Source organism: Cheilinus undulatus, linkage group 6 (assembly GCF_018320785.1).
Source record: "Cheilinus undulatus linkage group 6, ASM1832078v1, whole genome shotgun sequence".
NCBI lineage: Eukaryota > Metazoa > Chordata > Actinopteri > Labriformes > Labridae > Cheilinus > Cheilinus undulatus.
Window position 1 is genome coordinate 37002412 of NC_054870.1, and position 15274 is coordinate 37017685.

The window sequence follows — 15274 nt, forward strand, 5'->3', positions numbered from 1 at the left end:
ACAGATGCATTGTTTTTTGACAGATTTACCCACATGTGGAGAAATATTATGGATTTTTAATGTCAGCTAAAAACTAAATTACATTTTAATCTAGTTTTAGTCATCTTGATGAAAAGTAAACTTACTTTAGTAAGTTTTAGTCAACACAGATCTATCTTTGGCCAGTCTTAGCCTAATTTTCGCCAGGAAAAAAAGGCAGTTGACGAGCATTTTTAGTCATAGTTTTAGTCGACAAATTAACACTGCCAGACACCTACCCTGCAGCACTGATTTCAGGCATTATGGGTGCACTCACACTAGGTAATCTGTACCGTGCCGGGGCACATCTGAGCGCCAAGTCTGATATGTTTGACCAGTGTAAGTGCGCTTTTCCGAGCTTGGCACATCTCCCTGACCCTGGGATGGATGGACAAGGTGGGCCAAAGAACAACATGAATGCACATGAAGGGGCGCCAGCACAGGAATCTGATCTCAAGTGATGTGGACCTGACATATACGCGAGATGTTTTTGAAAAAGAGGGGATAATTTAGCAATATTTACAAATTAAAACATCTCTTGTAAGCAGTTTTGCCCATTTATTATTAACTGTAATTAAAGCAAAGGAGAAGGTTAATATGATGCAATAAACAATTTAAATGAAGCACATTGAACAATCTTTATAGCAAAGAGTAGCACTGCTAAAAGTAAGTGCTTCAGAGTGCACAGCAGGCAGCAGCCGTGTGCTCAGCAAACACACTATGGCAGGTTTTTTCATTAGAGAGCCGTGTATTTTATCTAATTCAATTTAAACAAGTCCCAAAGATTTTATCAGAGCTGAGGAATTAAACCAACTTTTGGTCGAGGAGCAGCGCTAATATGCATCCAAAATTATGCAGAAAGAGACGGTCATGTTCATGGTGCATGCAGGGATGTCAGGTGGATTCAGATATGGACACGCAGAAGAACGACTGAATGATTAATGCGAGTTTAAAATTTGGGTTTTTCATCCAACAGGAGAAGGGCTTTAAGAAGAACTCTATGATCTGATAAGGCTCCAGATTAGGGGCTCTGGTATGCATTGTTCCCAGGTGAGATGAAATAAACAGTGTGTCAGAATTGAAAGCATATAAATGGACTGCTATTTTACAGCCTTTAACAACAAAACTTAATGTATACTTGTGGTGGGTCATCAAGACTTACATTCATCATCAGTGGATGTGCCACACGATGACATCAGCGTATCTGTGCTTGGGTCTGGATATGTTGAGAAGTGTGAGAGAAGGCCAAATGCTTTAGTATTGTACTAGTACAGATTGCCTACTGTGAGAGCACCCTAAGAGTAACTATATAATTTTTAAATGCCCTTTTTTTCTCTTTTGTAGGTCATACAGAGACATCAGTGTTGATTTCATTATGTTTCAAAGCCTGTTAAAAACCCCTTACAGGAGCTTTAAAGGGATAATCCATTATTTTTGAAGTAAGTAGTATAAGGTACTTGTCAAGTGTACGTACATTAGCCACAGACGTTGGTGAGCTGAGCCCCTCAATTGAGAAATCACAGGATGCAGGCATGGAAACTAGGCTAAACATTGCAGCAGACGGATATGTTTGTAATTCTATTTTTTTAAAGAAAAATCTGGCTTAATAACAATGTTAGTCTAAATACATGCTATAAAAAGAAAATTGTGTTTTACTCACCACTAACAGCCCTTTGGCAGCATATGGCTGATCTGAAAGACATATCTTGTGGCTAACTGACATATAATTGACAAGTACCTCATACCTGACCTCAGAAATACTCAACTGTCAATTTGAACACCATAATCTTTCAGTTATTAACAGTTTGATCACATCTGCCAGAGAGCTGACAATGGAGAATCATCATTGATAGTTGCAGAAGTAATAACTGAAATCAAAACACAAGCATGATGATTGGTGTAAGTGATAAGAATTAATAGTAATGTCATAAAAATATGAATTATCCATGGTGATGTATTTGATAAATGTTTAAAGACATGTGTTACAGGGGGTGTAATTTCTTTCTACCTGGTTGTTGACCACCACATGGATCGTACCATGTGTGGTGTAGGAGGGGAGCTCACTCAAGTGGAAAGTCTCATATACAACTCCTTGTCCAGCAAAAGCAGCATCACCATGCATTAAGATAGACATCACCTGAAAAAAGCACATTCAAGGATTCACTGAAAAGTGAAAAAAATCTTTCCTTTCAGGGAGAAAAATGTTCCTGGCACTGTGACAGTTACCTTCTTTCCTTGAGTGTCTCCCCTGTAGAACTGCTCTGCCTTGGCTTTGCCTTGAACTACTGGGTCCACTGCCTCCAGGTGGGAGGGGTTTGCCATGAGTGACAGCGTGATGTTCTTGTCCGTCTCACGATTTATCCTCTCGTGGTACATCCCAAGATGGTATTTGACATCACCTGAACCCTACAGGTATAGAATGGTTATGAAATACAGTATCAGATACACCTTTGATTACTTTTCTCTGTGTTGTTTTTCAAACTGTGGCACATTGCTGAATCACTCACCTCATCAGCTGCCTCCAGCTTTGGGTCGAACTGACAAAAGATCTGATCCAGGTCTTTACGGATCACGTTGGCCAAGACATTCAGTCGACCCCTGGAAGAAGATTGCACAAAGTCTATATTTAATACAGAAAGACTTAGAAAGTACTAAAAAGGTGACAAAATGAGTCATAAATATTACCTATGAGGCATCCCCATGATGACGCTGTCAATGCCTGCAGCGCTTGACTTGTCTATGATGGTTTTCAGAGCAGGGATGAGCACCTCACAGCCCTCCAGACCAAAGCGTTTCTCCGAGGACCACTTTCTGGCAAGGAAGTCCTCAAACCTAAACATAATTTAGTTATGAAATAAGATTTTGGGTGACAATGTGACTAATGCACCGCTACTAAACAACCAAAATGTCTGAAACGATCTTATGCAATTGAAGTGTAGCATTCAGCATATTTTCCTCAACCAATGGACATATTCAAAGAAACAACTAAACTGTGGCAACACAAAGAAAGGAAGAAAAAAGAAGCTTATGTGGGTTGGACAGACCATTTCTGGAAACCACCTGTGTCTTTTTATTTGTAAAATACGCTCAATTGTAAGAGGAGGTGTTTATTTCCTTAATAGTTGTGTTTAAAAAAGTTGTTTTTAAGTTTTATGCTGCAGGAAGCTATATATCCAAGTCAGCATATGTTTCTCAATACTGACCGTGTTGATCTGATCAGACGGGCCAGTAAAGTCCTTTTCTCAGAATTTGTGAACTGCATGATCCTTGGTGTCTCGAATTTCTGGCGAATCCACTGACACTGATCCACATTATTGATGAACATGAATTCAACCCCTATATGTCCACAGTAGGATGTCTAAAAAAACAAAAAAAAGGAGAGATAACAGCATCATACAGTTTTATTTTTGCCCCTCACATTAGATACATACATGCATAAATAGGAAGAAAACTACCTCTAGTCTGTGAATGATTTCTCTAAGAGGAAGAGTGGTTTCTCCTCCTCCGATAAAGGTGGTAGGGGGCAGCTGAAAGCTCCTGTCCAAGTCCGACTCATCCAGCCCGTAGAAGCCTACAACAACAAATGAGACAAAAGACTGAGAGAAGCCAAAAAAATAATAAGATTGGCCTTGTTGGCTTCAGTGGAGCACCTCACTAATGCAACAAGCAAGGCTTAGGAGAGACTGAAACAAAAGAACAATGAGAGCAAATCCCTTTGCAGCAAAACAACATTTGAAGCACTAAGAGCTGCTTTTACAAAGGCTTATTTGTCCTAAATTTGTATTAATTTGGCAATAAACAGAGCTTAGATGTGCCTGACTCTTAATACCTTTTTATTGTTTTTTTTGTTTTGGAATCAGAAATCCAACAAACAAACAAACAAACAATCTACACATGCAACGCCACACGACCCCACACAGACTAGCCTACAGCTCTGCTAACACTGCTCCAACAGGTGCACCAAAGTTCACTCCTCCTGAGTACTAACAAGGACTAACACTGTCTAATCAGGATGCCTGACCTGAAAAATACCCCAAAACAAGACATGGCTAATGAAAATGAAGACTACAAAATACCATTTTGTTGAACATAAACATTTTTCAGTGTCTTTCTCCTTGAATTCACTCCCGTTCCTCATCATCACACCGTTGCATTCAGGCCTTCCATTCATCAAAGCAGTGCAGTAGGTTTTCTTCAGACAGTTGTGTCAGAACCGTTGTCGTTCTTTTCTTAACTTTTTCCTTCGAGCACAGATTTGATTTCAGGAAAAAGTCACATGATGTTAGATCAGGTGAGTAGGGAGTATGATGAAGCACTGAGATTTGTTTCTGGGCCAGGAACTGTTTTACTGAGAGCACAGTGCGAGCTAGTGCATTGTCTTGATAAGGAATGAAACCATTTTTCCACAGTTCTGGTCTCTTTCTTCTGACTTTTCTCGCAGTTTTTCTATAACCTGTTTGAAATACTATTGATTCACAATTGACCTTTCTGGAGCCCACTCCCACAAAATTCTACCCTGAATGTCAAAGAAAACAATCAGTATGACTCACTTTGACATGCTTTCTTCATCACTGGTGACGATGGTGTTTTCCAATGCACTGACTGCCATTTTGTCTCAGGACTATACTGGAAGATTCAAGTTTCATCGCGTGTAATCACTCCTTCTAAAAAATTAGGGTTTCTTTTAATTTGTTCCAAAATGTCTGGAGTCAGAAGTAGGGGGACAACTTAAGCACACACTTTTGTCATGTTCAAATTTTCATGCAAAATTTGCCGAACTGTATTTTTATCAATGGGGACCATTTCTGCTATCATTCTTAAATCTCATCTATGTTCAGCATTTGAACTGCATACGGATTAACCTTTCAGTCCGTACTATGCATTCATTTCACTCTTCAGCTATGGTAGGAGCAGAGCGCTGGCAACTTTGATGCATCATGCCCCTTAGCAGTCATAGTTCCTGCTCTGTGACTTTACATCCTCTTCCACGTTGTGGCTGAGTTGCTGTTGTTCCTAAATGATTTGACTTTCTAATAATATCCCTTACATTTGACTATGGAATATCCAGCAGGGATGAAATGTCACAAACTGTCCTAATCCAAAGGTGGCATCCATCACAGCACCACTCCTGAAGTCACTGAGCTTTTCAGAATGACCCATTTAGCAACACAAATGTTGGCAAATATTTTCCACAGTCCATGGAAAAAAGTTATTTGGAGATGTCACCTCAGGCTTTCGGGAAATATGGCCAACACTGTTAAAACTTTTGACATTTTATGGAACAAGTTATTAATGAATAGATTAAATAAAAAAAACAAAGAGATTAATTGACAACATTTGCTGCCTGCAGTCCAGACTGCAATTTGGTGTAAACGGTGCCCTAATGACTCAAAGCATTTTCTGATTGGACTTGGTTATTAATGACAAAAACAGTGAATTGAAATATGATTAAGAAATAAAAAGAAACTTTATTAAAGGGGCTGGCCATCCTAGTGGATATAAAGCATCAGTGTCCATGGCTGAACTTAAGTTTTTCATGGTGACAGACCGTACCTGAGATGGCTGGTCAAGCTCAAGAACTCAGGCCACATAAGAGGAGACAGGTGCAAATCATATTAGGAACACAGCAAAGACAAAGGGGTCCAAGAATAGACTCTAGTTCTATCAGCTGACCAAATAAGGGGCCACTGAGGCACTCATTAGCTTTCATTAGGAAGCCATAGCCCTGATGACAATACATAATGCAACACTATGTCCTGACACACACTGATCACTGATAACAGCAGAGGCTACCTCCCTCCCTCTCTCTCTCTCTCTCTCTCTCGCTCTCTCTCTCTTTACGGGTTATTACAGTAGACTTCGATCGCTCTCTGCAGCCGTCCAGCATCCTCCAACTCTCCACCGGGCTAAATGAAATGGAGAATGACAAGGAGCTCGGCCTGAGATTAATGACAGCATTAGTCTGACCAACCCGAATACGGACCAGGCAGAGAAAGTGATGTGGCATTTTATACTGAATTACCACTTATACTCTTGGGTCCTATGACTTATGTAACCCATGATCATGGGTGTGTGTATGATGCATGTGTAGATTCACATGTATGTGGAGTACAAACCCAACAAAAACTAATTTGATTCAAAAAAACCTTCATGTTACTCCCAATCCCTTATTTGTGCTTTTTTATGGCCAGTTTCTTACAACCCCTATACTGATGTTGTGACTCACTTACAAATGTATTTTTTGTGAAGCACTTTGTAACTGAGAGCTTTAAAAGTGCTTTATAAATAAAGTTTACTTACGGGCAAGGTATAGTGAATAAAATGCAGGAAAAGTACAAAAAAGATACGGCGTATGAAGCTTTTGAAGTCAACTTACAAATGTGAAGAGCATGTTTGTGAAATCCTTGAGCATGTGCATCCTGAGGTAATTAGAGGGAAGGACTTCCACAGCAGGAATCTAATCAGTATGTATGTATGTTTATCATCTGGGGTTTACGGCATGTGCTTTTATTTAAAAAGATGGAGATGGAAAGTTCTACCTCTTCTGCCTGGCCCAGTTATTCTATGATTAACATAGACCTGCAATCCGATGACAAGCTTGTTGTTCTCCATCTGTGTTTAAAGCATACATTTGGGGAAAAAATGTACATTTTAGAAGTTAATAAAGGCTGTTTTACCAAATAAAGGTTTATTCAATGGCCTTACTGGACAGTTAAAATTTTGGGTCAACTGATTATTGGGGCTGATAGTTGTCATTTGGACTATTATCTGTATTGGTATTTTTTTTCACCATTAAAACTAATCAGTTACAAAGTGTGCTACTTTGGCTCCACTGCAAGGTGTGACATCCTCTTTGACTTCTCTTTCACTCACCACAGTCTCCCCTAACTTCCTGCAACACTATCTGATTGGGTAGATGTCACATAAGTATTAGCCAATCAACACCAAGGCCTAGGTGCAAACAATGCAGGGAGCATATGGCACCACCTCCTGTTTTCCTACTGCTATTGTGCATTTTGTTTGTCATAATAAATGCATACTGAGTCCAAACACCGGATATCGGTCTTGTGAACTACAACAATCAGTATTACTTCAGCTCTGAAAAATCAATATCTGTCGACCCCTATCAATTTGTAGTCAAGTCAAGCTTCAAAGCTAAATCTGAAAATTCCACTGGGCCTCCCTGATTTTCTTCTCTATCTACTGCCCTGACAGTGATGAGTCTATATATAGACTGAGGGTTAAACAGCTGGTCCTCTGGTGTGGTCAGAACCACCTGGAGCTTAACCCGCAAGACTGTACTCTACCCACCCTCACCATCCTCATCAGTACAATGTTTACTGTGGACACCTTCAAGTTTCTGGGATCCACAACTTCTCAGGACCTGAGGTGGACCGCTCACATAAACTCTATCTAGAAAAGGCACAACAGAGGTTGAACTACCCGAGACAGCTCAGGAAGTTTAACCTGCCCCAGAAGCTGCTAGTCATTTTCCACAATGACCATCACCCTGTCTATTCTCTGCACGTCCATCACCGTCTGGTTTGGATCTGCCACCAAGCTGGACAGAAACAGACTGTAAAAGACAATCAGGTCAGTAGAGTGAATTATCAGGACCAATCTCCCCTCTATCTATGACTTGTACCAGTTCAGCATCAAGAAATGAGTAGGTAACATCGCTGCAGACACTACATACCCCAGACACAAACTGTTTAAACCCCCTCCCTCTGGTAGGCCTTACAGGACACTGCATATTAAAACAATCAAAACAACCCAACAAGGAAACAGTTTGTTTGCTCAAGGCTGTCACTCTGATGACTAGGGGTGGGAGAAAAAATCAATACAGCATAGTACTGCGATACTTTGTCTGGTGATATATCGTATCGTCTTATCCACCAAGTATTGATTTCTTTTTCAAATTGTGTGATTCTCACACCTACTGATGACCAATCAACAGTCACAGAGTGCCAGAAAATAGAACTTTCATTTCACAAGCACCTGTTTAACATTAAATATCCTGCATTGTCTCTTGCTGCTTTTCTGTAACTCAAATAATGTAAGGAAGCTCACTGTGATGAAATGCCTCACCACATATGCACATTTAAACTAAGTAATCTGTTTACTATAACTAAAATACAGTAAGAAAGCTCACTGCGGTAAAATGCATCACCTTTTATGCACATTTAAACCAAGTAATCTATTTACTTAACTCAAATACTGTAAGCAAGATCCCTGTGGAAAAATGCTTCATCTCATATGCACCTCTGTACTTACGAATTTAAACTATCCTGACTAATCTTATCTACTTCATGTAAATCTGCCCACATCCTTGCATATTTTATACTTTTGATCATGTTTAGTTAACATTCTTAAACCCTCAGCACATCTGACACATCATCATGCCAAATAATTACAAGCTCTGATTTCTTAAAAGTAAGCATTACCTGCCTTTTGGGGAATTTGTAAATCATACAATCATACTGCATTTTGGATGCATTGATTAATTAGTAATTGTTCAATTAATGGACAGTTTCATCATAAGAAAATCATCTGTGGTTGTAGCTCTAAACCCAAGAAAAAAAAATCTTCCTCTTTTCATAATTTTGGCATCTAGTGAGATAAGAGTTTATAATGTGTGATTTGCTCAGTCTGTGTGGCTCACCTAATTTATCGATAGTTGTGATCAGATCAGAGGGAACGAAGGAGTCCAGGTCAGCCTCCAGGATTCCTAAAGGGTCCAACTGGGCAACATGGTGACCCCGAATCTACATAGATAGACAAACAGAGAAATGAATAAGAATGAGATAGAAGAAATGGGGAGGATCCAGGTAAGAAGACAACCTGACAGGAAACAGACGGAAAGATTCAGAAAGAACGTTCCACCATGATGTCAAGAATAAACAGCTTGAACGAGTTAATACTCAGTTATAGGTCAACCTCTCTGAGAAAGGAGCCCCATGGGAGGCCTTTTCTGTAAACACATATTTATTCCCCGCAGGATTTCAGCAACCTGGGAAGTGTCACTTTTGCCAAAAGACAGAATTTAATAAATCCCTCGGATAGTTCCTCAAATTAATTTGAGGGCGAGGGGAAATTTTACCACCTGTTTTGTTTAAGTAGTCTCTTTGATATTTCCATTTGAGAAAGCAGCTGGGTTAAGAAGGTTGGAGTTAATCTTGCAATCTGCATAACCTCATGCAGTGACAAACAAATTGTATATTCCTTTTAATACAAGGAGACGAGGTGTAAACAGTTCTCAGTGCCAGTTGCATCTGTTTGGCGATTCAAGTGGGTGTTGTTTGATGCATTTTTCACACAAACAGTCACATGTCAAAGATACAAACGGCCTGCTGTGGCTCGAGGAGGACTACATCTTAATTCTGTACACAGACACTGTATTAAGATCTAAAACGATGCCCCCAAGATGTGATATTCATTTCTTTTGTTAATACATAAATCCAAATGTAAACTTAAATCTGGTGTGGTTAGCCGGCTTGTCTGTGTGTGTGTGTTCTTCACAGCTGGGCTGGATGAGTGCGGGGTACCTGGTAGGCTCTAATGAGAGTGTGCACTGCCAGGTGGTCCTCCACCACTTTCTGTGCCATGTCTGGTGAGTGGGACAGCGCTCGGCCCTGGAGCAGAGCGGAGGGCCGGCTCTCACACGCCTCACCAGACGGACCGGAGGCCTGGATGTTCCGGAAGAACGCGTCCCAAGACTGAAACACACAAAGATGGACAGATTCAGCAGACGGAAGCAGAGCCATCACAAATATGGATCAAAAGTGTTCCTGCTGCAGGCTGGGGGGGGGCAGGACACTCACAAAGGAAGAGAAACAGTAGTTAAGGGACGTGCAACAGGTGCTAGAGCTATTCCCTATAGAATTATCTGAGCGTAGGGATGCTCAGTATAGTGGCAGTATAGTGCCAATATCTAATATGCTAATAAATACAAATTTATTTTAACTTACACTGATATCAATATGTAAATGTAGTGCAGACTTAAAACCTCAGTCCTAAAAATAAACTTTTAAGTCTAAGGAAGAATAAAGACACAAACATCAGTCCTTTGAGCACACATACAAGTTTGATGAATTAACATAAACAAAGCAAAAGACTTCAGCTGATGCAGGTCTCCTGCTCAAAACTCCACCAACTCATTCATACATAGTACAGATATTTACAGCTGATACAGGACGATATTTACTGTTGATATATCGGTTTCTTATTTGCCAACACCGATATTATGCCGATTCTTTCCCTGCCTGAGTGGATATGCTGAACTGTGTTTCCCTGCAGACACTGAGACCTGAATTTGACTGATACACATAAATCCCGAAAACCTTTATTTGTATAGTGCCATGCATAATGAGAAGACAGCTTCCCTTATTTTCAAAATTATAGTGTCACATCTGAACACTGTGAGTGGCAAAGCGATGCAGTGGTCAGCACTGGTACTTCATAGCATGAATGTTCCTGGTTCAAATCCTGATTGGACAAGGCCTTTCTGTGTGGAGTTTGGATGTTCTCCCTGTGCATGTACTGGATCCCTCTGGGTACTCATCTTCCCCCCACAAACCAAAGGCATGCTTGTTAGGTTAAATGTTGTCTATAAATTGCCCATAAGTGTGAATGTGGCTGCTTGTTTCTCTCCATATGCCAGGCCTGTCATTGACTTGTGACCAGTCCAGGGTGTACCCCACCACTCATCCAATGACAGAATCTCTCATCCAAGTATTTTCAGATCTGATACTTGGTTTAAATAAATAAACAAATAAACTAAGTATCAGAATCTGAAAAACTCCTTTGTTAAGAAAACATAACTGAGATTACACTGCTACACCAATTCTACACAAAAATATTCTGGACATGAATCACTTATATTTAATATTTTTGTGTTTTACTAACTTTACTATTTTTAACTAATGTTGAAAGACTGAAACATGTTACACTCTGTTACCTCATGCACATTTTTATGATCCTCCAGCCAGGCGTAGTACATCTCTTCCACATAGCTGGAACTACTGGCCACTGCTGACAGAACAGGAGCAGCACCAGAAGAGCAGCCTCTCCTGGGATCAACCCAGCTCCTTTTGGCTGGGCTACCTCCACCTCCTCGCAACCATTGCCCACTGGCACGACCAGTCCTCAGGACACCTGCTAAGGCCCGGAACTGACTCATGGCTGCGAGGGATGAAAAATAAGAAACTAAAGGTTAAAACCAAAATCAGAAATTCCTTAATTTTCTCTAGGTGGAAATTTGGCATCCTAGTTTCTCTTGTAAAGTAAACAGGCATAACAAAAGGAAAAATAAATTGGAGCAAAAAATATGCAAACATAAATTACATAACCCTATTTCCAAAAAAGTTGGGACAGAGTAAAATGTAGATAACAGAATGCAATGATTTCCAAACCCCATGCCCAATTGTTTTTTCCCAATAGAACATATAAATTATCAGCCAATAAAACTAAGACATTTCACCATTTCACAAAAAATATCAGCTCGTTTTGAATTTGATAGCAGCAACACACCTCCAAAAAGAAGGGACAGTGCAACAATAGGCTGGAAAAGTAAATGGTACTAACAAGAAACTGCTGGCAAGTTCAGGTACCTACGTAATTCTGGGCCTTATTTCAGTGCAGCGCTGACAGGCAGGATTGACCACAGCAGGAATAGATGCAGAAGTTTGTTGAATAAAGGGAACAGATGGTTGAAAATTCTGACTTGTCATATAATAAACAAGTAAACAAACAACATTGAGATATTTATACTGTTGGGTTTTATATTTCAGGAACTTTAATGTACACAAAATGAAACAATAACCTACAAGTTGACAACTTTTTGAGCTCATCTGAGGCTCTCAGGGGAGCTTGTGCCCTTCTCAGGGGAGTCGAGCTCACCTTAGTTCCCTCGTAATTTACTATTAACTAACTATGACCGCATCCATCACAACAGCTTGGTTTTGCAGAAGAAGCCAGGTGCTGAACTAGCCGGGCCAGTCCAGACTTTTCACCAACAGAAACATTGGCGCATCATAAAACGAAGAATCGGGTTAAGACGACCCAGGACTGTTGAGCAGCTAGAATCCTACATCAGTCAAGAATGGGACAACATTCTTCCCTCAAAATTCCTGCAACTGATCTCCTCACTTGCCAGTGCAGACTGTTGATAAAAGAGAAGGGGATGCTACACAATGGTAAACATGGCCCTGTCTCTACTTTTTGAGATATGCTGTTGCCATTAAATTCAAAATGAAGAAATATTTATCATGAAATGGTAAAATATTTCAGTTGCAACATCTGATAGGATAGTTATGTTCTATTGTGAATAAAATATGCTTTTATGAGATTGCAAATCATTGCATTCTGTTATTTACGCGCCTCGACAAAGCAATCCTACTGAATAAATGTGAATATAAGCAGTAAGTAGGACTGAACATGGACGTGGATTGTTGAGAATGAATCGTTGTCCAGAAAGGAATTTAGGAGAAAAATGCAGACATCTAGAGTTAATCATGTTCTTCAGGTTGTCAATCAGTTATAAAAACTCGTCAAAGGTGCATAGAGAAGTCTGACGTCACAGTACCACTAGTTTCAGGTCTTGCAAAATGCACACATGGCACTTGCATTGCCTACAACCATTACGCACGTGTGCTAAATGGATGAAACTTCCTGTATTTATACTTATTCCCCAATACATTTCCACACATCGATGAGGCAGGTTAATATAAACCTCTGCATTAGTAAAGAGCTTCCCATAACGGCCTGCGCGAGTCTTCCAAAGTCGCTGCAGCTGCAAAGAGCGGGTAACCACTTTTAGATCGAATACGTTTCTAATCTACTTCTGCCAAATCTACTGTAAGAACTTCCTCACCGTTTTCCTGCAGGATGCTTTACGGGCTCCTCCACGCTACAGCACCGACATCAATACCAAAACATTGCTTATGTCACTGTGGGTCTGTTACGCTTCCCCCACGACCAAATAATCCCTCAACGTCAACATAAATCCTCATAATCTCTCCTCGGCTGTGCTCATTGTAAACGCGCGGAATCACGGGGAAAAGATAGCGCTTTTAAAGTGTCACCTATTGCATTATTGCTGAAGTTTGCATTTACCTCAGGTCTCACAGCTCTTGACTCTATTGACATCGTCGAAAGGCGTGAAAGTAGGACAGGTGGCAGTGAAGGTGACACAGCAAAGGAGCGCATGCACGTGTTGACACGCCCCCAAGCCTGTCAGGTGATGCTGCTTCTGCACTGAGGGCTGCATGCCTGCACCCAGAGGTGACAGTTACCACCTAAAAAAAGGCAAGATATGAGAAGCAGAACTCGTATAATGAGTCTGACACTGCAGGAGAGAAATAAAACAAATCAAAAGCAATTAAATCTTGTGTTTGTGGTTTGAATACTTACTTTAGTCCTGTCATTTCTGATCCACAAGCCTCGCTTCCACTTCTCCTCCAGACAGGTCATTTTTTCCCCTCTAAGTAACATCACAAATACGTCTCTCCCTTCACTGTTAATTATATGAGCCAATTAAACTTTTATAAAGGCTGAACATGAGTCATTTGGGCAAGTGGTTTCAGATTGATGGGCCTCTACCTTGAGTGGGTTAAACAATAAGATAATTGGGCTCCCTCCCTCCCCTCTTCTCTTCTGTTTCCTCCCTCCTCCTCTCTCCCTCTCATCTGGATTTTCATCATTCATACTTGCTGGCACAGAAGGAGACAGGATTATCAATCACAAAGAACATAAAATATAGTGAACACAAGCTGCACAAGGATCTAACAGCTAAACATCCAAACTGTTTAAATGTCTGAATTAAGCATTAGATTATCAAATAAACAAGGAAGCTAAACCTTTACACACACTCTAACACAACTTGCATTACTGAGAGTCCACCTTGTTTCATTATTTGCATCTGTGCTTGCCTCTGCTCTCAGTCTAACCTTAAGAATGGAGGGTCAGGCAATTATGAACTGAAATGCCATTTTGTTGCAGCGACTTTGCAGCTTGACAAAGATGGAGTAAAGACTCGTTGCTTTCTGGCGTATTATTAATAGTTTTCCTTGATGAAAAGACTGGTGCCGCTGGGTAACATTAAAGGGTTTGGTGTTAAATTACATCCTGTTCAGAATAATGACATTTCAGGACAGTGCAGAAAAGGACCGGCTGTTCAGTGGAGATCAAAGTGACAGTTCTTTAACTTAGTGCTGGTGACCCCTGTGGACAAACGCTTTTACCTTTTGCCTAGCTGATGACCTTTTCCTGCACAGAAGTGACAAATCTCATCGAGCTCTCTTTTAACAAACATAATCCTCAATGTGAAGTATCGTTAATCTAATGGGCTTGCTTTCCAGTATGCTGTTTATCACTTTGCATGATGGCCTTTTAATGCCTCAAATCTCAGCAGCCATTTCAGGCACTCAGAATAACTATATAGAAATCGTCCACTGCTATACTAACAGGCCAGTTTGCTTTGGATGTATAAGGGGTATTAATATCACTTTCAGCTCGTTTCATAACCAGCTTAAAACTCTTAACTGGAACTTTAATGCCATTGAGCAAAATACTGCTTATCCCTTAATATGACACCTATCCAACAGCAGCATTTAAAGATATTTAAAATAACATGTTTATAAAACTGGAGAAGGCGTGGGTCATGTGGGAGGTACTCCAGGAATATGGGGTCCCAGGGCAACTACAGTGAGCCGTCAGGTCCCTGTATATCCAAAGTGAGAGGTGTTGCAGCATCCTTGGTACAAAGTTGAACATATTCCCGGTGCGATGGCCTTCACCTGGGCTGCCTTTATCTCCAGTTGCGATTATCATGGAAAGTATCTCAAGGCGCAGCTAGGTGGAGGAGGGACTTAGTTGGGTGACCTCAGAATTTCATCTCTGCTCTTTGCAGATGATGAGGTTCTGTTTGCTTCTTCAGCCAAGGACCTCCAACATGCACTGGTGCCGTTTGAAGCTGAGTGCAAAGTGGTTGGGATGAGGGTCAACACTTTCACGTCCAAGGTTCTCTGCCATAAAACCCCCTCCAGGTGGGGAGGGTGTCCTTGCCCCAAGTGACCAAAGATGCCCTCTTATTCTTGTTTCTCACTATGTTCAACAAACCCAAGGGCAAGCTTTTGGATCCCCTTGTCAGCAATTTTTCCCCACAGCCTGACCATATGTGTGTGGAAAGCTCAGCTAGTATCATATTGAAGTTTAAAATTCTGGTGTTATGATACTTGCAACCCTACTTCTGCTTATG

The 15274-nt window shown here is 40.7% G+C and overlaps 1 protein-coding gene across 4 annotated transcripts in view; it reads right to left on the reverse strand.

The window, feature by feature from the left end:
• ogdhl (oxoglutarate dehydrogenase L) overlaps positions 1-13605 on the reverse strand; it is a 45456-nt gene extending 31851 nt beyond the window's left edge. For 3 of the 4 annotated variants that reach the window (XM_041790256.1, XM_041790255.1, XM_041790254.1), the window contains exons 1-11: positions 13429-13605; positions 13132-13313; positions 10976-11199; positions 9564-9734; positions 8681-8783; positions 3474-3589; positions 3222-3376; positions 2704-2850; positions 2526-2616; positions 2245-2424; positions 2027-2155 (exon numbers count right to left, since the gene is read on the reverse strand). In XM_041790256.1, the coding sequence (XP_041646190.1) occupies positions 2027-2155; positions 2245-2424; positions 2526-2616; positions 2704-2850; positions 3222-3376; positions 3474-3589; positions 8681-8783; positions 9564-9734; positions 10976-11197 (1314 nt within the window). In that variant the 5' untranslated portion in view covers positions 11198-11199; positions 13132-13313; positions 13429-13605. The remainder of the gene's footprint in view (positions 1-2026; positions 2156-2244; positions 2425-2525; positions 2617-2703; positions 2851-3221; positions 3377-3473; positions 3590-8680; positions 8784-9563; positions 9735-10975; positions 11200-13131; positions 13314-13428) is intronic. The other variant, XM_041790257.1, reaches the window with a different exon arrangement.
• Positions 13606-15274: the final 1669 nt, after the last annotated feature.